Source organism: Pararge aegeria, chromosome Z, assembly GCF_905163445.1.
Source record: "Pararge aegeria chromosome Z, ilParAegt1.1, whole genome shotgun sequence".
In the NCBI taxonomy this organism is placed as follows: Eukaryota; Metazoa; Arthropoda; class Insecta; order Lepidoptera; family Nymphalidae; genus Pararge; species Pararge aegeria.
Window position 1 is genome coordinate 25023009 of NC_053208.1, and position 27516 is coordinate 25050524.

The 27516-nt window shown below is 37.7% G+C and overlaps 1 protein-coding gene across 1 annotated transcript in view; it reads left to right on the top strand.

Moving 5' to 3' along the window:
* The window catches only part of LOC120636376 (phytanoyl-CoA dioxygenase domain-containing protein 1), a 29413-nt gene extending 13473 nt beyond the window's left edge, over nucleotides 1–15940 (top strand). Inside the window, exons 2-6 of the mRNA XM_039907829.1 lie at nucleotides 7686–7832; nucleotides 9043–9159; nucleotides 10432–10582; nucleotides 11217–11462; nucleotides 13976–15940. Coding sequence (XP_039763763.1) covers nucleotides 7686–7832; nucleotides 9043–9159; nucleotides 10432–10582; nucleotides 11217–11462; nucleotides 13976–14163 — 849 coding nt within the window. The 3' untranslated portion in view covers nucleotides 14164–15940. The remainder of the gene's footprint in view (nucleotides 1–7685; nucleotides 7833–9042; nucleotides 9160–10431; nucleotides 10583–11216; nucleotides 11463–13975) is intronic.
* Nucleotides 15941–27516: the final 11576 nt, after the last annotated feature.

Genomic DNA, 27516 nt, shown 5'->3' on the forward strand with positions numbered 1-27516 from the left:
TATAATACATCGCCATCTAGCCCCAAAGTAAGCTAAACTGTGTTATGGGTACTAAGATAACTAATGAATTTTTTATGAATAATACACTTAAATACTTATAATATAGATATAAACTCCCACTGAGAAACATTCATGTTCGTCACAAAAACATTTTCCACTTGATGAAATCGAACCCAGAGCTTTAGACTCAGAAAGCCGGGTCGCTGCCCACTGCACCAATCTGCCGTCAAATTTCTATATAATGTAATGTGTGTAATATAGTGGGGTATGGTTTTAAGGTATTAAAAAAACCGAATTTATATTATTTTTATCGGTCTAGTGCCAGTTTACGAGTCCCTTTAACACAGCACAGCTGAAACGGTGCCATTATTTTAGATGCCGCCCAACGTCGTTAGTCATCGTCAACAGTTGGTGAAACGTTGTTTTAATCCACGCATCGTCCAAATCATTAGGCATCAGATTTAAGCTTTCGTAGGTTCAGTGAAAACGGACATTAGACTCTCAGCTAGCGATGGAAGAGGTATTTTGTACTGAGCACACACAATACCGGTTTGAAAAATACAAGGCATACCAAGGAAAAAGCCTGGCAATAAATAATATGGCTTTCAGTTTTACATTTATAAAAAAAAAATTAAAACAAACGAACGAACGCGATATTCGTAACTATAAAAGACTTGTCGAGCAGTAGACAACCATGATGATTGTGATGATTTCACAATAATCGTTAAACCCACCAATCCTTATTAGAGCAGAGTCGTGGTATGTACTCTAAATGACAACACGGCGTCTAGTGTCTACGCTTCAACTTTGAGACGTAAAATATTATCATGATTTGATTGCTAATAACCTGAATCTATCAAATTAATTCACCTGTTTAAACATCGCTTAAAAAATTATTACTTATCTATGCAAACGAGTATTATGTAAGTTTATTTTTGAGTAATATCTATTTTAGTAAATATACTATATTATTGGTATTTTGTAGTTATTATGTAAATGTAGTATTTATGTTCATGTATGTTTATTTTTATTTTTTGTAACATACTTTATGCACCATCCACTTTCCACTTGTTTATCGGCTTTGCACGTTCAGGTTGCCTTTAAAACATCAGTTTTAGTGAAAAGGCCGACTTTGCACCCTAGCTGTAAGTACTACTACTGTTTTCCTTGTGTTTTTCCTATTATGTTGTGTTGCAGTAAAGTTTTTCTATTCTATTTTTCTGAATGTAGGTTTTTTTTTGAGAAAACGAAGAGTTATTATTTAATTCACACCTTTAACGAGCCGGAGAGTAACATACGATTATTTAATCGGGAGATAACTAAATATAGCCTAAAAAACTAGATCAAAATATTTATTTATTTAAATAAGTTTAAATTTATGGCTCTCTTGATACGAATAAATTAAGTTTGTCTTAAAAGTAGGTATTTACTTCTCTAACTTAAAGGTCATCCGATGAGCGGATAACCCTGCTCATTCATATCTTTATCCAATAAAAAAGATGTCAGTTTCAAAGCGCTATGTTTATGCGTATAAAATCGCCGTCACTGTTTTAAAAATGTGTTTGTAAATACTACAAAATTCATTAGTTTGTCCCGAATGTTTCATTAATAATTAGAAACTTAGTAACTGCTCTTTACAAACATCAATATTTACAATCTTTTATCTATCTTACGGGAGATGAGAGCGAAGCTGGCTCCTCCCAATCTATCTTTTCAGTAAGAAATTCATCAAATGTGCTGTAGTAGAGATGTTTCCTAAGGTAATTCTGTAGGTCCAGAATTACCTTAGGAATCATGTTGTAAAAGCGTATACTCAACTCCACAAAGGAGTTCTCCACCTGATATTAATATAGTGTCTATGTAATACTCTGCGAATATTGATATCAAGGTCATTCAATATGCTCAGAGTACCTCAACAATTCCCGGAACAATGCTGTCAACCCGTCATGGAATAGACCCCTTTGAGCATTGGTATCCAAGAGCATGAATGACGACAATGGACGCGGTATCAGTGCCATGCTTCCTGCAACAGTGTTACAAGAAGGGACGAACTACTAGTTTTTCGTAGTGTATCGAATCTACGCCTCGAAAAACCTGCACGCTAAATAAACAATAATTTTAAAGAATGTAATGTCGAGTGAAAATCGGACCCCATAATTTTATGGGGCTGCATCATGTGCCAGTATTATTTGAGAAATTATGGAACCTTACAGAGAGGACTTTGATAGGGACCAGTTGGGTTAGTTACAGTGGACGCAGATTATATATTTTCTATTAAGGCACGCATACAACACACAGTTGGTTATGAAGATCTAGAGCATCGACTTCTCCTCGTAAGATTTGGCGCATTATTTTTAGTTGGTCGCAAATCCGTCTGCCCTCCAGGGAGTTGAATGAAAGGGTAATATCCATAGCAGCGCTTGAACAAATATCTCAGGAAAGCCTTCTTCAGTTTTAGTATTGAGGCTTACTTAAGCGATAAAAAAGCTTGGATGTGAATTGCTCGAACTCCATAGCTTAATATTAATTGACTGTGAGATGGTGATAACAAAAGAAATACCCGGCTGTTTGTTGTGGGCTCTTCTTAGACCAAGGCGCGTTTGGAACTCTCGTGGCTTTAGGTTTAAGTTGGCAATAATATAAACAAACATGTATGAGCACTTCATAAGTGCCTGTGATAGGGTAACATGAATAAAGAATATTAGAATTTAACTGTTCGAACATTTTGCGGCACTCTCAGGCGCAGGTTTTCCTTCCACGTTTTCCTTCACCGTTAAAGCAAGTGATATTTAAAATTATCCAACGCACAAAACTCCGAAAAGTCTCCACCACAAGCATTTATGCTATCTATTTCCTTAATGCTACTACAAGATATTGCGAAATTATCAAAGACATAATCGTATTGAGCGTTTGTGAGCAGCTTGGCTTTGAATGTAGTTGATTCATAACATAATACCTGTCAGATTGAATATGTTGCATTGGATGTACCTAGGTTCAGTTTGTATCCACATGGACGTGAGCTGATTGAAACGTAGAGATTATTACTGAACTGAATACTATCCCATCCTGGCTGTGATTGTAATCTGTGCATGAATAGGTTCAATATCTATAATTATACTAAAATTAATTTGTAATATGCGTAAGCCTGGTATACCCACGGATTAATGTTTGCGTATTATCGTTTAATTATTCGCTCTTATAGACTCAATTAAGGCGCCATTCGTTCACTATTGTCAATATAATTCGATGGATAATATGTTATTAGTGATGACAGATTAAATACTACCGCTACTATTCACAAGGGAGTAAACGGCGATCGGCGATGGCGGAGAAAGGTCACCGGCGTCCTCTGTTCTACTTCTACCATATACTGCGACCATCAGCCCGTCTAACCAGCCGTGGTGCCGTTGGTAGACCAGCATTGGATTCTTATACTCTACCCACATTGGAACAGGGGTGTGGAACAGAATGGGGGCGTTCCTGCGGCACCATCCGCATTCTACCATAGAACTTCGAGACGGCCTCAGCGCTGCTATCCACATCCAGAATTGTATCAATCGACACGCATGAAACATTTTTTATTCACGTTTCAGATAAGTAACGCTGGTGTGAGCAAGGAAATAGGAAATAAAAGTGAGATAGAAACAGAAAAGCTAAACTCCATAATCAGATAAAGGCATCAGAGAAATGGGAATCTACAAAAAAATAATAAAAGTAAAGGAAATAGACGAAAGAGAGAGTGTAAATGGACAACGATGTTAGTTGTAGGCCATAAGGCAGGTACAATAACGTTCACGTTAGAAGGCAGGAGGGGTTTTTAGCCAGTAGAAGACCGGCACAATCCAATGTCCATGGAGATTTTCCTTTCCTAATTATAAAATAAAAAATATAAGTACCGCTAAGGTGTCGCCTTAATGGCTACTGTGTTTCCTGCCTGTTATATCTTTATTACCTTCAAGGCTAGATTGAAATATTTATTACAAATGTGTTTATTAATTTAAATGAAATTGTTTTACCTATTATGTTGTTTATTCTTTTTATCGCTGTATTGATATTCTATGTTACCTTTTTGAAGCAACAAACAGGCAATTTTAGGCAAGCGTTCATCAACCAAGATCTCATCGTGTCTTCAGGGCCATCACGGGCCCATGAGAGTCTTTAAGAGATAAATTTAAAGGAGCTAAAATAATGACGCTGCATAGTAAACACATATTTGAAAATTTAATTTACGTACAGAAAATATATCAAAAATAAAGTGGTCTGTCACAATATTAGGATATGAAAAGTAAAAATAAACTTGTACTAGGCTGCATAAAATTAGTAAATCATTTAAGGGTAATTGTATATCCTTTTATAACCAGATGAAACCCTTGAGATGTCTCTCAATAAGTTCAAAGTTTATTGTAACGCAAGCTTATAGAAAAGTCCTATAATAATATTAAGGTTTACAAGTATGATAAAAAAGCTTGGGTAAATCGCTCTAACTTCATAGCTAAATACTAATTCGACTGTGAGATGGTGATTAAAAAAAAAACCTGGCTAAGTTTATTGTGGGCTCCGCTTAGACCGCGTTTGGAACTCTTGCTTTAGTTAACGAATGTTGATATCACCATCACCTAACGGCTAACATTATATTAGTGGTAACATGTTATATCTATGAACGCATCATAACTTCCTCTGATAAGGTCTAAATGAATAAGAAAAAAAAAATTGAATTTGTTGCTAGCCTTATGCTAGCATTAGCTAGGTTCATAAATACCACTGCCCTAAGCCATGCTCACAGATATAGGTCTAGTAGATCGACGCAACAAAATATGCACATGTCTATTTTAAAAAGTACACATAGGTATGTACACAGTAGGCCTGCATAATATAGCTCATGTATAGAGTTTCATGACACGAGTTCTATGATTTCGGTTCTATTTTTTATTCCACTACAAGATAGACTTGACCCCACTTGACTGCATTCTAACCTGCTGGTATTTGATGATGCAATTAAAGATAATAACGGGCTAACGTATTAGGGTATGGCAGTTATATTAAATCCATACCTTAAGTGGTTTCTACGCGACATCGTTCCGGAACGCTGAGTCTTTGTAGGGTGGTAACTAGCCACGGCGGAAGCCTTCGACCAGACCAGACGCAAATTAAGAATTTGAAACTTCCCAAATAGTGTCTGCCGGGAATTGAACCAGTTAAAAGTACCTTGAAAAGTAGTTTGCATTCAAAAACTATTCAATTCCGCTGTACAATTAAATCTGCGCAAATGTAGCCCTTACTCGTAACCTAAAGTCGCGGATATTGTACGTAGGTATATCTAAATAAATGCTTTGAATTCCGGGCGCCGCCGGACGATGAATACCGGGGGACAAATAATTCCCGCCGAGCTTAGGCCAATCCGTTTCAGTAATATATATTAAACACGTTAAACACCCAGCGAATTACCTTTTATTTATATCATACATGAATAGACCTAATCGGATATTTCGTTGCAGACGTTATACGTTAGATGAAGACGTACTCGTATCTAAGTAAGAAGATTATGCTTGAAAGGAATAAGCTTTCGTTTATGCAATCGTTCGAGGGCTTTGCGGAGAAGTTTTATTAATACGATTTATATTTAAACGACAGCTTTACCTTGATAATATAAATAAATATACAGCGACAATAAACACATATTATATCTAGCCCTAAAGTAAGCATAGCTTGCTTAATCGTACAAAGATGACTGATGAATATTTTTATGAATAAAACAGGGTCCACTGGATTACGGGTGTTTATTAAAAACATAAGGGATAACGCCATCATCATCATCAACAACAACAACAACAACAACAACAAGCCGAGAACATTCGAGAACATTATAAAGTAATCTCAAGATTGCTTGTTTTCTAAAGATTTGACTAGCTATGAAAAGGTGCTAGGTGCATGCTGGGATTCGAACTCTGCCCTCGAACCCATTATCGGGCCACTACAGAGCACGGGTCTCCTGCCGCTACAATGGGAAGGGGTTAAGGCCGTAGTCCACCACGCTGGCCTCTGCGGATTGGTGGACTTTACATACCTTTGAGAACAGTATGTAGAACTCTCAGGCATGCAGGTTTCCTCACGATGTTTGCCTCCACCGTTTAAGCGTGTGATATTAAAAAACGCCCGTAACTTAGAAAAGTTAGAGGTGCGAGCTGGGATTCGTACTCGGCCCCCCGAAAGTGAAGCCACCCCAATGCGATATCACCAAGTGAACTAATTAATTAAGATCTTAAAACCGAAATATTATTTGTCCTTTACGGTATTTCAGAACAGATTGAAGAGAAGTAGATGTGGATATGCTGTTTACTTTGCACTCTATGGATGGCACTTTATGAAGTCCGCTCAATCGGTTTTCAATTAGGGCCGCTGCGACAAATAACCCTTCCCAGTCTCCCCCACGCTGTGGGGCCTAATAATCCTCACTGGCATACAACTTCATATACGTTCCTGCTATTTACAACCGGTCCGTTCTATACGGTTTTGCTATGCGCTCCACCCGACGTTTTTCCTTGTTGCTTGAATGCTCTAGCCCGTATATGATGTTAATAGCCTGTTACCTTTTACAAAATTTGATAAAGGCTACTGGAAAATGTTTGTTTGATGAACATGAATATATTTCAGTGTATGTATTTTAGTAAACATAACACAGCTTACTTTGGGGCTTGATGGCGATTGTTTACTCAAAAACTATTAGCGTTTCGGTTTCACAGATAATTTTCAGAGACATTTTATTATGTACCTCTAAAGCCTAAGAAGTATTATTTTGGTATTCATTCACACGTTGTATATTAGGACTATTTTTATATGCCAAGAAATCATAGTGGAGTGAAAAGAATTATTGTTCCGACGCTCCCACGTGGTATGTATTTTAGTCACAGACAAAATTAATCTTACGTATTTTTAGAATCTCACTCAAATGCGATGCGATCCAAAGTATTATTACATTATTAATTGTAATAAGGAAACAGAAGCAAGCCGCTCCGCTTTTATCCAACTCAAGATATAACAATGATTGTTATATTGTAAAATATGTTGTATTATGAAAAAATAAGCTTAATTTGCTAAACTTCGCGAAAAACAGGCGAATCTCTATGGAGTTATTTATAATTTCTTAAATCTTTATATTACAAAACGTGCGTAGAGCTTTTATTTTCTGTGTATTAATTTTTAAGTTTACTTAATGCACATATTTTATGTGTACAAATCTTTAGGTAATTTTTTTTAAATGAACCTTCTCCTGTGAATTTTTTTTTCTCGGCAATGGATCGAAATTCTTATTACACATCTTTATATATATATTTCTAGTGTGCGTGTGTATGTCACTGAACTCATCCTAAACGGCTGGACCGATTTGAATGAAATTTTTGTTATGCGTTCGGGTGGCACCCTGGATGGTTTAAATTCACAAATCAGCCCGTCAGATGGCACTGGGGTCCGCTAGTATATTATAGTATTTTACCAGCGATAATATAAGTAATAAAGTGAATATTAATAAGCACACAAATTTTTTACAAAGAGTTTTATTTTATGTGTAAAAATTTTTAGGTATTTTTTTTTTAAATCAACCTTCTCTTTACTACACATATATTATAATGCAAAAATATACGCAAAAATACAAGTAATAAAGTTAATATTAATATGCCCTTATTCTCTAGCTGGAGCAGGATGGCTACGTGGTGCTGGAAGACTTCCTCCGACCGGCCGAGTGTGAAGAGTTGGTTGCTGCTGGCCTGGAGTTAACCAAGCAAGCCCCTGACTCCACGGAGAAGTCGATCTTCTCCACCATCGAAGGAGAAAGACAGGTTCGTATCCAAGTTAGTGAAGGGTACAACAATAATGCCCTATGAACACCATCTCGACTCCACACCAACTCAAAGCATTAAAATATAAGTGTCATAAGTAACTTTATTGGCTGCAAAGCCAATGAAGTTAATATGCAGATATTATAAAAAAAAAGTCATATTGCTTCTTCGACTTCCATCATTGGAATGACTGCAACCCCAGAACCCCCTGTCTGAACGCCTGCGGTTAGAACCGGGCGGTTTCAATCCCCCATGACTTAACTAGCTCAAAACTACCTAAGCGGGTTTTTAGGTGGATAGCCGTTTTTTGATATTTTTTATTATGAGGATAGATCGTGATTATTTTAGGTGACTATTATTAAAAGTGCAGAACTGTTGTCATCGGGATATTAACACAAAGGTAACTGAAATTTCTGACGTCAATCTTGACAGGTGTAATATCCTAGTATTTTTTGGCACCTCCCTGGCGCAATGATGAGCGCTGTTGTGTCATAACTGTGAGGCCCTTGGTTTGAACCTCGGCGCGGGCACGCGAATATACCATTTAGGAAATTTCTCGGGTCTGTCTTCTCGTGGCTAGTCCGACGGCCGACGGGCAAAGACGTGCCGCCAAACAATTGAGCGTTCCAACGCAATGCCAAGTATAAACCGATTAGGTTTTAATATACCTGCGAAACAAAAAAAGGAATTCTTCCTTTTCTTTCTAAGTTATTAAAATATCACTTTCTTCAACGGTGAAAACATCACGAGGAAACCTGCATGCCTGAGAGTTCTACATAATGTTCTCAAAAGTGTGTGGAGTCCACCAAACTGCCCTGAGCTAGCGTGGTGGACTACGGCCTTTACTTTCTCAACGTGGGAGGAAACCCGTGCCCTGTGGTGGGTCGGTAATTGGTTGATATGATGATGATACCTGAGAACCCTGTGATGCCCCTATTCTATTAGCCGGCTTCCAACTTTGACTACATTCACTTACTATACCTACCTATCCCTTATCTTGAGCAGTGTTTTACGTCATCGGTTGACTGTAAGAGATCGCTATGTAACGATAAGGTCGCCTAATTGTAAACCTCGTGCAAACTATTCTTTTTTTTCATATGGTGTACAATAAAAGTGTATTCATTCACTAGCTAAAATTGTAGTCTAGGATTATAAGAGGTTATAAAATCCAACTAAGCTAGTTTATGGAAGTTCAATCTTTTTGTTTCAGCAACTAAAAGACTCATATTTCCTGGAGAGCAATGACAAGATCAGCTTCTTCTTCGAGGCCGGTGCCTTGGGGTCTGACTCAAAGCTGCAAGTTGACCCGAGTGTGTCATTAAATAAGGTACTTAAGATTGTGACATGACTGGATCCGATTTTGTAGAGGCTACAGGTCTCGTGCAACGTTGAATTAACATTTCTTTTTTAATTTTTTTTTTGATCCATTTTAGTTCATCATAAATTGAATTTTATGTCTTTTGATTAAAGTGTTTTTACCAAACTTGGAGGAAATGTCATCAGTATAAATAAGTGTTTAAAAAAAAATCGTTATGACGAATATAAATCAGACTATTTAACCAATATATTAATGACAAGAAATAAATATTTCCTAAGATTTTAAACCTTGCTAGGTGAAATATAAAAGTAGTAAAACATCTATACTAATAGATGTTTTACTACTTTTTATACCGTTCTGCATATTTTTTTATTTTATCCCAAAAATTTAATACGTAAAAGATATAAGAAAAATGAACTTCAAATTTACATTGCCATTTTGTTCGATAATTTATTCGCTGTGGAGAACTACATGCTTACATTATTATTGACTGATTTCATTGTAAGATGGTGATGACAAATAAAACCCGGCTAAGTTCGTCGAGGGCTGTTCTTTGACAATGGCGCGTTTAGAATTCTCCTAACTTAAGCTTTAAGCAAACGGACATAGTTATCACCATCACCCCACAATTTGGATTACATAATAGTTTTAGGTCTTTCAAACTCAGGTAGCAGCACTCAGCTTACGAGTAGGGTTGATATTTATTTGTTTTGGGTTTTACTGTTACGAATTAATCAATATCAATCCGGAGAGGCGGAGTGTAAACATCCCATAAAACTAAAATACAAAATGGACATCTGAAAATTCTGTAAAACAAGCTGTATTGTTTGATATTTACAAAAATGCCTTTAGCAGCTCTAGGCATGTTGGATAGGCAGGTGGGCGCGAGAACAACAAAGGTCCTTTTGAAATGTACCGAATTCAGACAGACAACGTGAGGCCACGCACTAAAATATATCGCGATATTAAATTACATTCATAGCCGGTGCAGACACCTATGAATCGTTCGTGTATTGTTCTGTTTTATTATTGTGGGGTGATTGTGAGCGACTGCAGGTACCAACCGTGCAGCGGGTATTCAACAAAAGCGATATATATACAAAAGAGCTTTGAATATGTCAGCCGCTATTTTCTCATATTTTCAATATAAATATTGAAAATATTTTTTAACAATACTCCAATTGTTCAACACGCTTCGCAATCGGTAATATTTTTGACGGTATATTCAGATTATTTTTGACAATTATTTTTATTTTTACACTGTACCGTTTTTATTTCTAGGTTGGCCACGCTCTGCATTTGCTGCATCCGATCTTCAGGTGCTACACATTTAGCGACAGGGTTAAAGCTGTGTGCCAGGAGTTAAACTTTCTAGAGCCTTCAGTTGTACAGAGCATGTACATTTACAAAAACCCGGGATTGGGCGGTGAAGGTATAACGGTCAAATGTGCTTTCACTCAGTTTAATGATTAGACTAACTCTAAAATTTTACTATTCACTGATGGACTTAAGATCTCTCCCAAAGGAAGGGTTTGCATAATGACCACTATTCGCAGACGGGGTTGTGATCGGTAGTGGCGAACGCTACTGTAACGTTCTCCGTTATATTCCCTTTATTGCCTAAGGTGACACCCGCGGAAAGAGATGGGATGGTGACAAATGCATTAAATACGGGCGTAATAACAGCTAGAATATCAACAAATTATGATAAAGTAGATATGAATATTTAAAGAAATGTAAGGAGTTATATAACAGGCTTTCTGTTTCGTCTTACCCGGAAGATAAAATTCAAGCTGACAGTCTCGGATTTAATGCCTATCTGGGCTCTTCTTAAGCCAGGGTGCGTTTGGAACCCTCGTAGCTTTAGGTTTAAGTTAGCGAACGTAGTTATCACCATCGCCTTACAATTTTGTTAACATAAACGCTTCATAAGTGCCTGTGATAGGCCTGCATGAATTTGAATTTATCACTATTATTGTACGCTGTTACACGAGTTACGTGAGTTGATTGACATTGACATAACTATGAGAGAGTTATCACAATTTTTCTTTTCTATTCCTTTACAGTGTCAGCCCACCAAGACGCTTCATATTTATACACAGATCCTATCCCCCCAATCGGGTTCTGGATAGCTTTAGAAGATGCCACAGTTCAGAATGGGTGTCTTTGGATGGCGCCAGGCTCTCACAAATCAGGAGTCCATAGGAGGTTGATTCGCAACCCAGATAAACAGTCTAAAGAAGCACTGATTTATGACAGAGGAGCCCCCGTGTATCCACAGTCTGCTTTCACCGCTGTGCCTGTAAGCAAAGGTAACTAAAAATTTTACAGTATTTTCATCACACTTGCTCGTAATTAGACCTTTTTACATCGATATAAGGCTCCTAATCCAACATACGCGTGTTTTATTTCAAACTACCATACTTGTGCTTTATTTATGATGCAGATCCCGAGTGTCTCTACCTCTATCAGTCTTAAAAACTAGAGATGTATCATCTGCAAACAGTAAAATGTCTCAAGTTTCACTGACATGGTGTGGTAGATCATGTATCATGATCATGTGGTATATAAAATACACTAAGAATAGAAGGGGACCCAAAATTGAACGTTGTGGAACACCCGTTTACCTGTTTTAAAAGTTTAGCGCTTGCATTTGTAGTGCCTTTAGTGTAACCGTACTGCTCCGGATGCGAACATAACTGTATTTAAAAGTTTATTTATGTTAAGTTTTTACCTCACTGCAAGCGATATGTATGAATATAGACAATTTTAATGTACCGGATAAAGTACACACAAGTACCGGTTTTTTTAACCGACAAAGAGGTTTACACATTTTAATCCGCATAAAACCTCATTTACATTACATTTCCTTAAATGAACAAATATTTTGTACCTTCAAAGAATTATGTAAACTATATATAAAAAAAACCGTTTGTCACATGGTATAGTGGATGATATAACTGAAAAACTAATATGACTACGGATACTGAATTGTGAAATTTTTTATTAAAGTACATTTACTTTTTAAATCACTTGAAACTATACTGAAAAAACTACAAAGTAACTAGATAAAGGTCTTTCCATGGCATATAAACCTTCCAACCCAACACTTCCAATCTTAAAAAAATCACCAAGCACAATCCCGGTTAAAAAGTTTTAAAATCAGCGCCGTGTCTTAACAGGCACTGCAAACATGCTGAGTGAAGACCATTTTGGGATCACACCGTTCCTATAATTGTTGTGTAGACTATTATTGTGGTTTTTTTAATTATTATTTTGTTTTTCTTCTTAAATTCCTCCGCTTTGCTTAATCGACACCGCCGGAGTTGTGGCGTAAATCAAGCATGCTATCTATGTTAATGACGTGATTAGTCCACAAAACTATGTATTATGGCTAATCATTGGCTTAGGTTGATTTCCAGCGAAAAAAGATGCGTAAAGTAATGTACAAAAAAAAATACAACAGAATTGAGAACCTCCTCCTTTTTAGGCGAGTCGCGATCCTAGTTTACTAATTCTGGCGGGAACGAACTTAGTTATTAACCTCGTACCTTATAAGTCAAAGCTCGGGGTTCAAATTCGGAGGGCGGAATTGGAACCCCGGCACACACCTGTAACTTTAAGTTATCTAAGTTATATGTGTATTAACAACCGTCTAAATATTACTTGCTCTAACGATGATAAACACATTGAGGGGCAACCTGCATGCATCAGTTTCTTTAAAAATATAATGTTCTCAAAGGCGTGTGAATCTTCGGCCTATAGACCTTTCTTGTTGTGGGAGGAAAATCGTGATTTAACATCACGATTTTCCTGTGGGCCGGTAATAGGTGAAAATGATGATGGCATTAGAAACCTCGCGGAAATATATCGAGCCATTACCATCGACTTAATGTAACCGGAACTCATATTCTACATTTTTAAGTCTTTCTTATAAATACTTTGCCAGACTTTATCTGTATCACTATCACCATCATCACCACGCTTCTGAGCCGCTTGCAACGAAACGTTTGATGACGTATGTCCACCTTTTTGGGGGTCGACCAACGCTGCGTTTATCTGAGCGGGGGGGATTTATCTATTTAAATAGAATTGTAAAATTTGTGTCTTGTGGGCGGTAGATAATGGCTCGATATGTAAAGGCTCCCGACATGTACTTTGATCCACCTCAGCGTTAAGAAGTTGGCGCGTGTTTCCAGAGCTTCAATTCTTGCATGAGCTTAGAAATAGGTAGCAGGGCTAGTACCGGCTGGAGACAAAAATTATATCCCATGACAGGGGGTAATAATTAACGCTTCCACCTGCTATTAAATTATTATTTTAAGCACGGGAACATGGAATAGGAGAAGATAATCCCCGTTTATTATTGCACGGTGTAAGGCATAGGTAATATTTTACGCGTGCGGTCTTTAGGTGTTAGGTGTAAACGTTTATTATAGTAAAAAAAACACAAATTAAAGTACATACACCACAATCAACTAAGAATAACGAATTCTAACACAGTTCTAATACAATTGTACGACGTACTATAGAACCGTCGCTCGCGAGCGAACTGCTCACTGCGGGCGGGGTAAGGAGTTGTTCGGCTCGGCGCGGGCGGTGCATACGATTGCTATAGCAACAAACCAAGGACACCGCCGACCGAACGCGCAAAATAATACCTACGCCTTACAACGGATATTATTTCCACTTGTACGCCAATGAGTTGATAAAGCTGTGGGAGAATAATTTTTATACTTTCCTCGGGAAGACAATTATTTCTGCCAAAATGGCATGCCAGCCGTGCAGGCCTACAGCCTTTGTTAAACCCTTTTTTTCTTTCCAGGCACCTGTATCCTAATACACGGAAACGTGGTGCATAAAAGCGCGCACAACAAATCAGATAAGAGCCGTCACGCCTACACTTTCCACGTCATCGAAAAGCATAACAACAACTATTCGCCCGACAATTGGCTGCAGGAAGGCAAGAACGCGCCCTTCATGAACCTCTACACCACACCGCAAATAGAGTAAAATTTATTGTAAAACGAGGAATTTATCAAAAACTTAATATGCAACGTGTAAATGAAAACCGAAATAATACTTCATAGGCTTTAGAGGTACATAATTTACTGTAGCTAAGACTTATCTGTGAAACCGAACAGTTTAAGTTGCTATAGTTTTTTTTTAAAGGAATCATATACCCCCCTAACGCCACATGCAAAAGTTAAATCAAGTAACTCCTGTCATTTTATTAGGTACGCGTTGCGTTGCGTAGGTACTATGCACGTGTCGGTCTTTTATCGTCAATAGGTTTGTCGTTAGTAAACATTGCTAATGTGTTGAATTAATCGTATGGAAAAATAAATACGCTTCTATTGATTTAATATTTTTACAGGGCGACTCCTTATGAAGAACTTATGAAATCACTATAAGTGATAAGGCCGCCTTTGTTACACAAATTTAAATGACTTGTACCTTTGTTCTCTTTTATTTATTTCTGATTTGTTCTTGTGTGCAATGATAAAGTATTTTTGATTGATTGAAATATACTTCTGCATCCTTCAACAGTATTTCGTAATTCCGTTACACGTTGTATAATTTTGTAACATAAAATCTACGGGACACGTAACTCAGCAGTTATCTCTGACACATCCTTCTTTGCATGTGCATATATGCATATGTATATATATATATATACAGTTCATTAGCATTGCCGTAACAGCATTATTTGTTTCGTGACACTGGGAAAAATCTGCTGAAAACAAGATAATAGACAGGAAATGAGGTTATGGGAGGCTCAGATACACGTATCGGGAGGCTCAGATATCTCCTAACAATGCGCGGCGCCCTTACAGTCTCGTCGCGGAGGACATAAAGGGAGCATTAAACACAACTAAACAGTACTTAATTACTTGTATACTTTATAGAGCTTCAACTGTTACGATTTAACTTCATTGGATCCCATTAGAATATCGGCCTTTGTAAGTCACACAACGTTAAGCACAATTAAACAAATTAAAAAGAAACCTACCGGTAATAGATTTACCTAGTGCTCCGATTAGATGTCGCCTAGAAACAGTATGCTTCCAGATTAAGGTATACCTGTTGGCCTTTGCAACTGGATCTCTGATTGTTTGAGGGAATGGTCTTTTCGAGTGGTTGTTGATGGCCACTCTTCTGACCTTATGGCTATCAATGCCGGTGTACCTTAGGGATCTGTCCTATCGCTGCTCTTTTTCTGTTGCACATCATAGATCTACTGAATCCCAGTATCTTTGGGGCAGCTGATGACAGGAGAAGTACATATCCAGAGCTACGGCCAGTGCTAATGATATCCTGGAGACTTGAGAGTCCTTGGTAGAGAGAATTGTTTAATACATCCAGGTTACGTGTCCAGTCGATTTGTGGTCCAAATAGATTAAAAGTAAGATTTTATTAAAGAGAAGGTCCCTCTGGGAGCTAAATATATTTTATTTGATACTTTTGATTGTACGAAGAAGTAATGTTATATCACTAATAATAAGCATTAAATTGTTTTAAAGTAAATTGAGCCGGATCCATGCCTACGTCAAACAAACACATAACTGACTTTTTTTTTTATCATAATAATTAACCAAATACCATGATGCTATGATAGACAGAATAACACTGCAAAAGGTATGCAAGGCACACAGCCTACAAAATGCCGCTGTTATTACAGGCATGTGCCTGTAATTACATCGGCTACCACGCCCTTCAGAACGAAACACAGTTTCAGATTTTTGTTGATTGCAACGACAATACGTTCCGAATAACACTGCAAAAGGTACGCAAAGAACACAGCCTATAAAATGCCGCTGTGTTTACCTGAAGCCTATGTAGCCGTGGTAGCCGCTGTTATTACAGGCATGTGCCTGTAATTACATCGACTACCACGCCCTTCAGAACGGAACACAGTTTCAGATTTTTGTTCATTGCATCGATAATACGTTCCGAATAACACTGCAAAAGGTATGCAAAGAACACAGCCTACAAAATGCCGCTGTGTCTACCTGAAGCCTATGTAGCCGTGGTACCCGATGTAATTACAGGCCTTCAGAATGGAACACAGTTTCAGATTGTTGTTCATTGCGTCGATAATACGTTCCGAATAACAATGTCGGAAACAGAACGGCCGATTGGCGTAGTGGGCAGCGACCCTGCTTTCTGTGTTCAAGGCCGTGGGCCATGGGCCAATAACATTTGGGATCCATTCCCACAACTGGAAAATGTTTGTGTGATGAACATGAATACAAAAAAAAAGGTATATATACAAGTAAGAAATTGTATTATAAATGTTCAAGGAAGTGTTTAACAATCACTAATTTCACTTCAATCAGATTACCACACGTAATAAAAAAATAATATTTTTGAAAAGAAAAGCAAGTTAAATATAGGCATGTAAAAATCTGTATTACCCAGTTTCCCTGACCGTCTTCGACCACGTTGGTAAATTTCCAGAGAGACTTTTTTTATTCCACTACATGTTAGCCCTTAGCTGCAATCTCACCTGGTGGTAAATGATGATGCACTCTATGACGGTAGCGGGCTGTTATATAGTGTGGTAGCCATATTTCAATATTTGTGTGATGAATATGAACGTTTTTTCTGTGTCTGGGTTTTTATATATATGTATTTATGTATAGTATTCATAAAAACGATTCATCAGTCATCTTAGTACCCGTAACACAAGCTACGCTTACTAGGCTAGGTGGCGATGTGTGTATACTGTATTGTCATTGTATATTTATTCATTTATTTCATTTATTAATGTCGAGCGCAGAATCCCATTTTAAAATCATTTAATGTTATTAACTTATAACTGACACCCACAAGACGACACGAAACGAGATCGAGAGTTTCAGCAGATCCGGTTCATTGAACAGCGTCAGACTCGTCGCGAGTAAATGAAGTGTGACTCGGTAGCCAGTGAATTATCTAGGTGCATTTTCTAGGGAAGCAGGCTCCAACCTTGACTGGGCATTGTTCTCTAACAGGGTTGATAGTTCTCTAGCGCTGGCCTATCGGAAAAAAAAACTTTAAAGGCATCACACGTCACACGCTACCCTCCAGAAATGACATCTTTTTTGAATGACTTTTTGGTCTCGTATAGCACTTAGAATTGCTGGTAGCCTAGTAGGTGAGGCTTCGGCTTTCCTTTCGTGGGGACAGAGTTGGAGCCGCGGGACGCACCACTGACTTTTCGGGGTTATGTGCGTTTTTAATTCAAGCAATTTAAATCTTTATATATATATTTCTGGTGTGCGTGTGTATGTCACTGAACTCCTCCTAAACGGCTGGACCGATTTGAATGAATTTTTTGGTATGCGTTTGGGTGGCACCTTGGATGGTTTAGATTCACAAATCAGCCCGACAGATGGCGCTGGGGTCCGCTAGTAACTAATAATAATTTCCTTTAAACGGTAAAGGAAAACATCGTGAGGAAACCTGCATGCCTGAGAGTTCTAACCGAGTTAATTCTACTGATCCGCACTAAGCTCGCGCGTTTTCCGCTTTCTCCCCTTTCCTCTTTCTCTTTCTGAGAGGAGACCCGTGCCCTTTAGTGAGCTGGTAATGGGTTCAGTAACCCTGGTTACTAAACGATGAAAATGTTGCAGATTATAGTGTGACTAACTCAAAAGATTCGGTTCTAGACGTATCCCCAAGAGTGTGGATCTGGTGTTAAAACGATTAATCATAAGCTGTCCAAATGTAGGTTAGCAAAATATAAGTAATAGAATTATTTACATTTAGTTCATTTTGCCTGCTTACAATGATTTTTACTAATAATTTTTAGGTTCTCATCATCAAAATGTCCTACGGGATACGTTGTATTGTACAGCGTTATATTGAGACGTATGTAGAGTCAAAAGGCTGCCAGTATCCGATCTAACTATATAGAGTAACTATTAATGTTGTTAAACCTTTTTATAATTTGGATTGGTGTAACAAAAGCATTTCTAGTAATTAATAAAAAAAAATCTAAATGTCTGTAAACATTTAAAGTATTAAGTTAATATTTGGCTCAAACTGTTTGTGTTTTGTCTAAATATTTATTTTTTGGTGCCCATTATAGGTAAAAATAAGAACTAAATATTGTCTTATAATTTTTTTGTATTTTTTATTGGTATTTATAATATGTATAACAAATAGAAATGATTACAATTCTGGTTTTCTATGGCATTGTCGTAAATGTAGATAGTTGGTCTAAATTAAACGAAACGTCAAATAATTAACAGCTATTCAAATTGTTAGTTCGAATACCTATTTTTTTGCTTGGCGTAACGAGTTAACCACTGGTTGTACGAACAGTGCTACGCTGTCCGTACAACAGTCCTCCAAGCTATGTGCCCCGCTCATTGCCACTTTCTCATCGCAATTATCTGGTTTGTGTTGTTCTGGTAAAAAAACATATTATATTCTATTCTATTCTTGATCTGTATAGGTAACTTTACGACAGAAGACCTGAATTCTGATTTGATCACGTGTTTATTCTCCGATAAAAGCTCTTTCTATTCCCCGCTGCGTGATTTGGGACTTTTTTAAAGCTCTAAATGCCCATTATAGATAGCGACTATTTTTTGCGATATGTTAAATACAAACTGTACTAAGATATTGTGAGTAGAAAAATTCATACACGTATTTAATACCAAATAATATTTAAATTCTGTATTGTGATATTATCGCTGAAGCGGTATTGCTTTGTGATACTCTTATTAAATAAATATCATACAACTATGTTGTTTTATTCATCAAAAGGGCTCTTGCTCTAGTGCAAAGTTTCTGGGACTGAGATTTTAGTAAATTATCGGTACAAGCTGCCTTCCGGAAAATGGAAGTTGATGCGAGATTTCCCGACGAAAAAAATAATGCTGTTTCTTCGTATAATAAATATTATAAAAGGCTGTTATATCTCCCATTGAAAACAACATCGTCCAACCATGTCCAAAAATAGCTTACTTTTGGCTCGATTAAAATTTATATTAAATTAATTGAAAAGTAAACTGATAGAAATCTTTAAGAATTTTAATTACGTACCAAATATCTTCATCATCATCATATCAACCCATTACCAGCCCACTACTGGGCACGGGTCTCCACCACGCTGGCCCGGTGCGGATTGGTGGATTTGATGGAGTGGTTGGTCCACACACCTTTGAGAACATTATGTAGAACTCTCAGGCATGCAGGTTTCCTCACGATGTTTTCCTTCACCGTTGAAGTAAGTGATATTTTAAATACTTAAAACGCAAGTGCGTACAAAGAAAAGTTAGAGGTGTGTGCTGGAATTCGAACTCTGCCCCTCGAAAGTAAACCCGAGCTCCTACCCCTTGAGCTATCACCGCTACGTAGCATCGATATCCATTTGAAACCATTGAATTCGTTAAATAAGCGATATATTTGACACACAATTCGTATCGTGATAACATAAATCGTAATAATTTTCGTTTAAGATTCGAACAATCGTACTTACCTAACTAATAAGTCTACACCAACGATAAACTGGCATTTATGGCTGTGAGGTGGGTGTCCGTGCGCTGTTAATTTACCTATTTATTATAGTTTATTTAGATATACTTAATGTATTATTTTAGTAGTTATCATTTAGTATATTGTACATACATTTGAATTTTGATCTATACCACAATAAAATCATCTTATTCACATCCTGGGGTTACTGGTACTTTGTACACTTCATGTAGGTATCATATGTTCTCATTCACAATTTATGGTACACAAATAATAAATAAATACAGTATTTTCATAAATGATACTTACAAAAAAATAGAAGGGCTCAAGGAAAATCCCCTACCGCATACCGGTTCGATTCCCAGCTGGGGCCATTTGGGAATTTATAAATTCTGAAGTTTCTCTGCTTTAGTCTGGTGGCTTCGGTCATGGCTAGTTACCACCCTACCGACAAAGACGTACCGATTTAGCGTTCCGGTACGATGAAGTGTCGGGTAGAAACCGATTAGCGGTATAGGCCAATCTCCCTGGCAGGTTAGCTTGCTATCTTAAACTGCATCATGAGGTAGGTCTAACTTGTAGTGGAATAAAAGACTTGTCTAGCTCTTGTACGGACAGAAAATGTCTTATTAAAATTTCTCTTAATAAGACGTTTTCAATGTATCTCAAGACGATTGAAATGTATCTCAAAAGGGGTACCTATTATTTCTCAAAGTATAATAGTTGTACAATACAAGTTCATCTCTATATCTACTAAGCGGACTTCTGAAGCTGCGAGATGTAATATTAACTGTCGACTTGCTCAATTTTCATCTCGCTGTAAAGGATTTCCAGTAAATCCATTTAATGAAACTTGCCAATTGTGATTCAGACAATGGACATGTTTCTATACTTTAGAAGGAAACGTTGACAAAATAATTTTTAATATGCTTTTCATCTGTGTTTTACTGTTTTACAAATAAAAATATAAAGTATATATATAAATATTAAAAAAAAATACCATATTCAACTTTTATTTGCTATAATACCTATTACACAGGTCCTTAATAGAACACACATATTTATTTACGTCAAACAGAATACAGCATTCAAATTCAAAAATGTTTTGTTCAACATCATTAATAGCCTATAACAGTCCACCGCTGGACTAAACGCTCCGCCCATGGGAAGGGGTTCCCCGTAATCACTACGCTGGGCATACCGGCAGCTGATGGTAGCAGTAATAAAGAGGACGCAGCTGCCCATTCTCCGTTAAAGTCAAGTCAAAGTCAAATATTTCTTTATTCAAATAGGCACATAGATGGCACTTTTGATGCGTTATTATATACTAAATGTATACATAGCAGTGAGTAGTGATGGCGATAACTACAATCGTAAACTTAAAACTAAAGCTACGAGGGTTTCAATCGCGCCCTGGTCTAAGAAAAAGCCCACAACAAACTTAGCCGGGTGTTCTTTTTGTTATCACCATCTCACATTATATTCCTTTAGTCGCCTCGTACGACACCCGCGGGAAGAACAGGGTTGGTGACAACTGTATTCTGATCTGCCGTCACCACACTGCCAATGTAGGATCCTCCAGTTCGAGGGAAGCCAGTTGTCAAGGTCAAAGCTGGTTTAAGTTGGCGGCCTCAATCAGATGAGACTGGTAAAGAGTTTACCCTCTCCATGCTCAGTCCACTTGCACGGACGCGTTCGATGTTTTATTCATGTAGACCTTATCACCCTATTACCTTAATGAAGCGTTCATACTTACATATAACATGTTATCACTAATGTGAGGCGATAGTGATAACTACATTCTTTAACTTAGAACCTTAAGCATTACTGTACATCTACTTTTGTACACACCATTATCGTCCCACTGGTGGGCACAGGGCTCCTCTCTCATTGGAGATACAAGATATGAATACAAAGCGTAGATTAGATTAAGCATAGATCAGCCACGCGGTTCCAATGCGGGTTGGTGGGCTCTAATGACTATATGACTATTATTAAATTTCACAGTATGTAAATTAAGCTTGATTTGCAATAGTCCGCGAAAAGCAGGAGAATCTGTATGGTGTATGTTATAACTCGACTTTACAATGAATAATTGTTTTTTTTGACAATTATGCATTTTAAAGCCAACATCTCCTGAGGATGCTCCGGCTTCGGAACGAAACGTGCGTAAAGGGTACTTTGCCGAAGACCTGTTTGGTGTGGAGTATAAGGATTCAAGAAATAAGAAATTACACTATACAGATTCTCCTGCTTTTCACGGAATATAGCAAATTATGCTTAATTTTCATAATATATCATTGATTTCCGCAAAGTAACGCCTGCTTCTATCCAATACCATTATCACAAGTAAGCGATAATAACCTGGGACCCGGGAGACGGGGGTAGACGCCGCCAATTTCATAACCTAGGCTTGTACTGAAAATTCTTTAACAGACAAACACGACAATGATAAATAATGATTAATGATTTTTCGCCTGACTCGGGAATCGAATCCAGTACCTCGTGATCCGTCGTTAAACGTGTATGCTTTTGCTCACAACTACATTTGCGTCCAATCACTAACCTTACCTCAACGCCAGCCATATTCGACAACAGACAAACACGACACCTAATGATTTTTCGCCTGACTCGGGAATCGAATCCAGTACCTCGTGATCCGTCGCTAAACGTGTATGCTTTTGCTCACAACTACATTTGCGTCCAATCACTAACCTTACCTCAACGCCAGCCATATTCGACAATAGATATATACGTGGTGAAAGCTTTGGTTTTATAAGCGGCCGGAGGCAGTTTGGGAAGTCATAATTTCAGAATTTTCTCTAATAATTAGTAAACTGCTAAATGACTCAAAAATTCAAAATTCAAAATCTTTTATTCATGTACACCATATCACAGGCACTTATGAAGCGTTCATACATTTAACATGTTACACTAATGTTAGTGATGCTGATAAATGCAGGAGGGTTCCAAAGGCGCCGTGGTCTATGAAGAGCCCACAACAAACTTAGCCAGTTTTTTTTTTGTTACCTCCATCTCACAGTCGAGTTAATGTTGAGCTACGAAGTAACCAAGCTTTTAAATATACTAACCGACTAAAAAAGCGGTGATAGCGCATTGGACAGGAGCTCGACTTCAATTTGGGGGGCCGAGTTCGAATTCCAGTTCGCACCTCTTATTTTCTTAGTTATGTGCGTTAGTTGAAATATCACTTGTTAAAAAAAAAACATCGTGAGGAAAACGGCATGCCTGAGAGTTCAACATAATGTTCCCAAAAGTATGTGGAGTCCAACAATATTTATACTGTGGATTATGGTATTACTTCATTAGTTGCGTTATTCCTCAAAGAAATTCGAAGCTCTACCTATTTCGAATCCATGCTGAGTAACTTAGAATCAACATGGTTTGTTCACAACAAGGGTAAACGGATGTACAATGAGAGTACGGTGAACGCCTATAATTGGGAGATAGGCAATTTGTTATTTCTGAATTGACTCTTGTCGGGTGGCTTCGAGAAAATCGTACCTACCGGAAATTCATTATCGATGCCGCGTAGAAACCGATTCCACGATGTTTTCACGATGGCTTTGATGTAAATGCTTTAATAAAGCGTCGGCCGATTGGCGCAGTGGGCAGCGACCCTGATTTCAGAGTCCAAGGCCGTGGGTTCGATTCCCACAACTGGGAAGTGATCGTGTGATGAACATGAATACAAAAAAAAGGCCAGTAAGAAATTGAAAAAACTGTTTGACAATCACTAATTTCAGTTCAAATATTCGTTTTTTTACCACACCTGATAAAAAAAGGAATATTTTTGTAAAGAGACTTCACTTTCGTGCGGCCGTGTTCGAAACTCAGTCAACCTGTAACTTTTCTATGTTATGTAGTAACTAAATTATTATTATTATTTATTTTCTATCATTTATTATTTTCCTGTTTTTTTTTTTTAATTATTAACAATGCTTAAAAATAAATTAAAAATTTATAAAAAAAAAAAAAAAAACTTCCACCCTCCGCTTGCGGGGCTTTTGAATACAAAAGCAACCGGTGGTCAGGGCTCCAGAGTGAGGAATCTCCTCACAATACGCGCCGTTTCAAGGACTACTGCCTTCTATATCCGGCCCTTGATCCAACAAGCTCGGTCGAAGCTTTTCGCGAGAAGACCATTGACTGAAACGACGATCGGAACAACAACGGTCGACTCAACATTCCACATGGCGGTAATCTCGTGAGCAAGGTCCAAGTATTTAGATACTTTTTCCTTTTCAGCTTTCACCAGATTATCGTCATGTGGAATAGTTATGTCAACAATTATTGCATTATTATTATTTATTTATTATCATTATTATTATTATTTATTATTATTGTTATTAATCCGCACTTGGCCAGCGTGGTGGACTACGGCCCTACCCCTACCCCTTCTCATTGTGGTAGGAGACCCGTGTCCTGTAGTGGACCGGTAATGGGTTGAAATGATCATGATGATTATAAGTGAAGAATTATTTATTTCTTTTTATACTAACATCTTCTCTATTTTTCATCTTTAATTTTTTGTATCGAGACATTCAAATAAGCTTAGTTATTTGTGGACAATAATGTGGGTCTTATGGTAGTGATATATTTTATTGAATTAGGGACAACATACAGACATTCACAAAATAACAAAATATAAGTCTATTTTGTGTAGTTCGTAGTTCGAAACATACTGCCAAAAAAAAAACATCACAACGCAGTGTACAGAACAAAATACACCTCAGGCGTACGTACAGTAGGTACCCAACCAATAAAAACATTCGGATTGCACGCTGCAATTGCCTTGATAGCCGGACGGTGCACATTTGACCTACTAACGCCAATAATAATTAATGAATGATATCCGAGGACCTTTGAGTAATAAAGTGCGTACGTACGTAGATACTTAAGGCGAAGTAAGCAAGCTAGTATACGCTGCTTTATTAAAATATGCACGACATTTTCTTTGACGCTAGCTTTGTCAAGACCACAATGAAAAGGGTTAAGGCCGTAGTCCACCGAGCTGGCACAGTGCGGATTGGTGGACATCACACGCCATCATCATTTGAGAACATTATGGATAACTTTGAAGGATGCACGCTCACCGTGTTTTAAAAAAGTGATATTTTTAATCCCTTAAAACGCACATTACTTAGAAAAGTTAGAGGCGTGCTGGGACTCGGCTACGCGAAAGTGAAGCCGAAGTCCTAACCACACGTAATGGCAAACAAAACTGTACGTATTCAAATAACCGGCTTACCCTAAACGCTTACTGTCTGGCTGCTAGTAGGCGAATAGGTGAGTGCCCAGCGACAAGTAAATCTAAGGATTATAGGCAAACCAAAGAGAGTATAAAATTAATAGAAACAAACATTACTAAGTTCAGTGTGACGCACAAAGAGGACATAAACAATAAGATTGTCAACTAAAAACTCACTATAACTAAACGGGCATCTCTATTAAACTTTTTCCTACAAACATAATTCTGCGCTTTTTTCTAATTAATATTAATATTTCTGACTTAAAGTAGTGATTCAAAAAACCCCATTTAATGCCGAAAGAAAGCACAACAATGATAGGTAGGTTAGGCTGACAAACAATGTGATTTGTGACAAGAGCTCATTGCGTCGCACGAAGCAGGAAGCAAGCCTTGAATGGAACGCCTCAGAGCGAGGTAACGCCGCATACGTCATGTTTTTTCGTGCGTGCAGCCGGCTCCATCGAATTATAAGACGTTGTCACGTCAAAAAACGAGGATTAGAGCGCAGATAGATTCAGGGGTCTATTAGGGGCCCTACCACTATTTCTGCCGCCAAGCAGCATTGTTGCATTATGCTTAACTTAAGTAGGTATATGAGCTTTAAATAATGGTACAGTTTAATTAATAATTAATATTATAAGAATAATTTTAATGCTATTGGAAAAAAGTTTTCTGACCATGTGTGCCAGTGTGATGTGTTTCAAGTCTGGTTTCCGGTATTATGAGGTTTAGCAACTACGCCTCAGGTTAAGCTCTTTAGAGCGGGATGTTGTATAGCTTGTTAATTGCATGCCTGTGGAGTGTCGCTCTGTTTTGGATAGGCAATGGGTTTTCATATCCATAAAGTTGGGCTTTAAACTTTGACACAAAGTCTGGCCCAAACAATTCACCCATTGTGCGAATACGTTAATTAACACTTGCGCCGAAATTGGCAACTGACCGTTCCGTTTCAGTTTCAATTACAAAGGACAGGCGAAACAATATTCGCGAGACTTTCGCATGATGGGACTTGCACATTGTTGCCGCAAGCCCGGGGAAACAAAAAGCATCGCAGGTGTTTCAGAACCGAAACAAATGCAAATAAAATTGCAGGCAACAGTCAATAGTCTGATTTAAAATACATTTTAAAAAGGGTTGGGTGTTCAGTGGATTGTCGTGCCAGGAGAATTATAGTTACAAATCAATAACACAGGTGAAACTACATACAAAGGCAAGGGCGCGTTTTTACGATTGCAGTTATTATTAATACTACATGGTATGAGATGATGTCATCTCTCTAAAAATTTTTGTAATGTCAAAAGTGTTATCGATGGAACTATGCTTTTGCAACAAGTTATAGAAATCCATAGCGATCGATGTTAGAGTACATACGATCTCATTACTACATATATTAAGACCACAAACTTAGGACGTGTCCCGCAAGCTTGATGCGTGTAGCTTAATGTTTAGGGTTACGCTCACAATTATTCGTTGAAAATGCTAATGCGAAGCGGCGCTAATCGAATATCTCGTGAACCGCGGTGCCGATTTCTTTCAGCATTCAATTAACATAATCTCCTCCGCGAACTGTAAATTACGAGTTGTATTTATCACTGCCTCAATTTCTATTAGTTAGCAGGTTCAACTAGTTTGAATCGTGACTCAGGTAAAAATTTGCTAGGTATTGTATTTTTTTAATTGTGTGTTGTGTTTTTGAGCCCCATCGCAAAAACGACGGGTTGTTAATTCAAAATTCATTTATTTCAAGTAGACCTAGTTTATAAGCACTTTTGGAATATCAAGTCAGTCTGTTTGTTGTGACTCTAACACCAGTTCGGAAGGCAGGTTCCACTGAGAAGAGCCGGCAAGAAACTTAGCAGATTGCTCTTTCCCATCATAATTTTGTAGTTTAACAATCTTTTAAATTTACCTGTATTATGGAGATGAAAGCGTAGTGGCCTGGTTTCAAGCAGCATTGGCGTTAAGGAATACATCAGTCGTGTAGTAACCACTATTGGTTTAATGTGTTTTAATATATTGTTTAAATTTATTAAATTCTAATACTACCTGTATCAGGACCTATTGGTTTGGCGCGGAGCGATAGCAAGAGACCTGATGGTATGACGCTCATACCTTAGAGGCTTGGAAGGTCACTTGTGTGGGATGCAACTTGTGTTGATACCCCAGCTGCATCACACATCCAGGCCACGTCGTCAATGGTAGGTGCGGCTGCTAGCAGTGCCGAGCAGGCCAAGAGGCGTAAATATGAAAACCTAGATAGCAGCTTCATTTTTGTGCCTTTTGGAGTAGAGACTTTGGGACCGTGGGGTGCGGAGGCAAGAGCTCTTTTCAAAGAATTATCGAAAAGGGTTATCGAGTCTACCGGTGATCCTAGAGCGGGCAAATTAATTATGGTTTTTAAAAGAACAAAAACCCTTTGTACTTACAAAGGGTTTCTGTTTATGCTGTTTCAGTTTATGCTTTAATAACATAATACCAAAAGTCATATTAGATTTACCATTACATAAGTTTAAAGAATTTATAATACACATTTAATACATCGAGGTTACTATACTATCGATGAATTTCTTAATGACAAGTTTGCCTAAAAACCAGTTGCTCCGCTTTCATCTCACACAAGATAG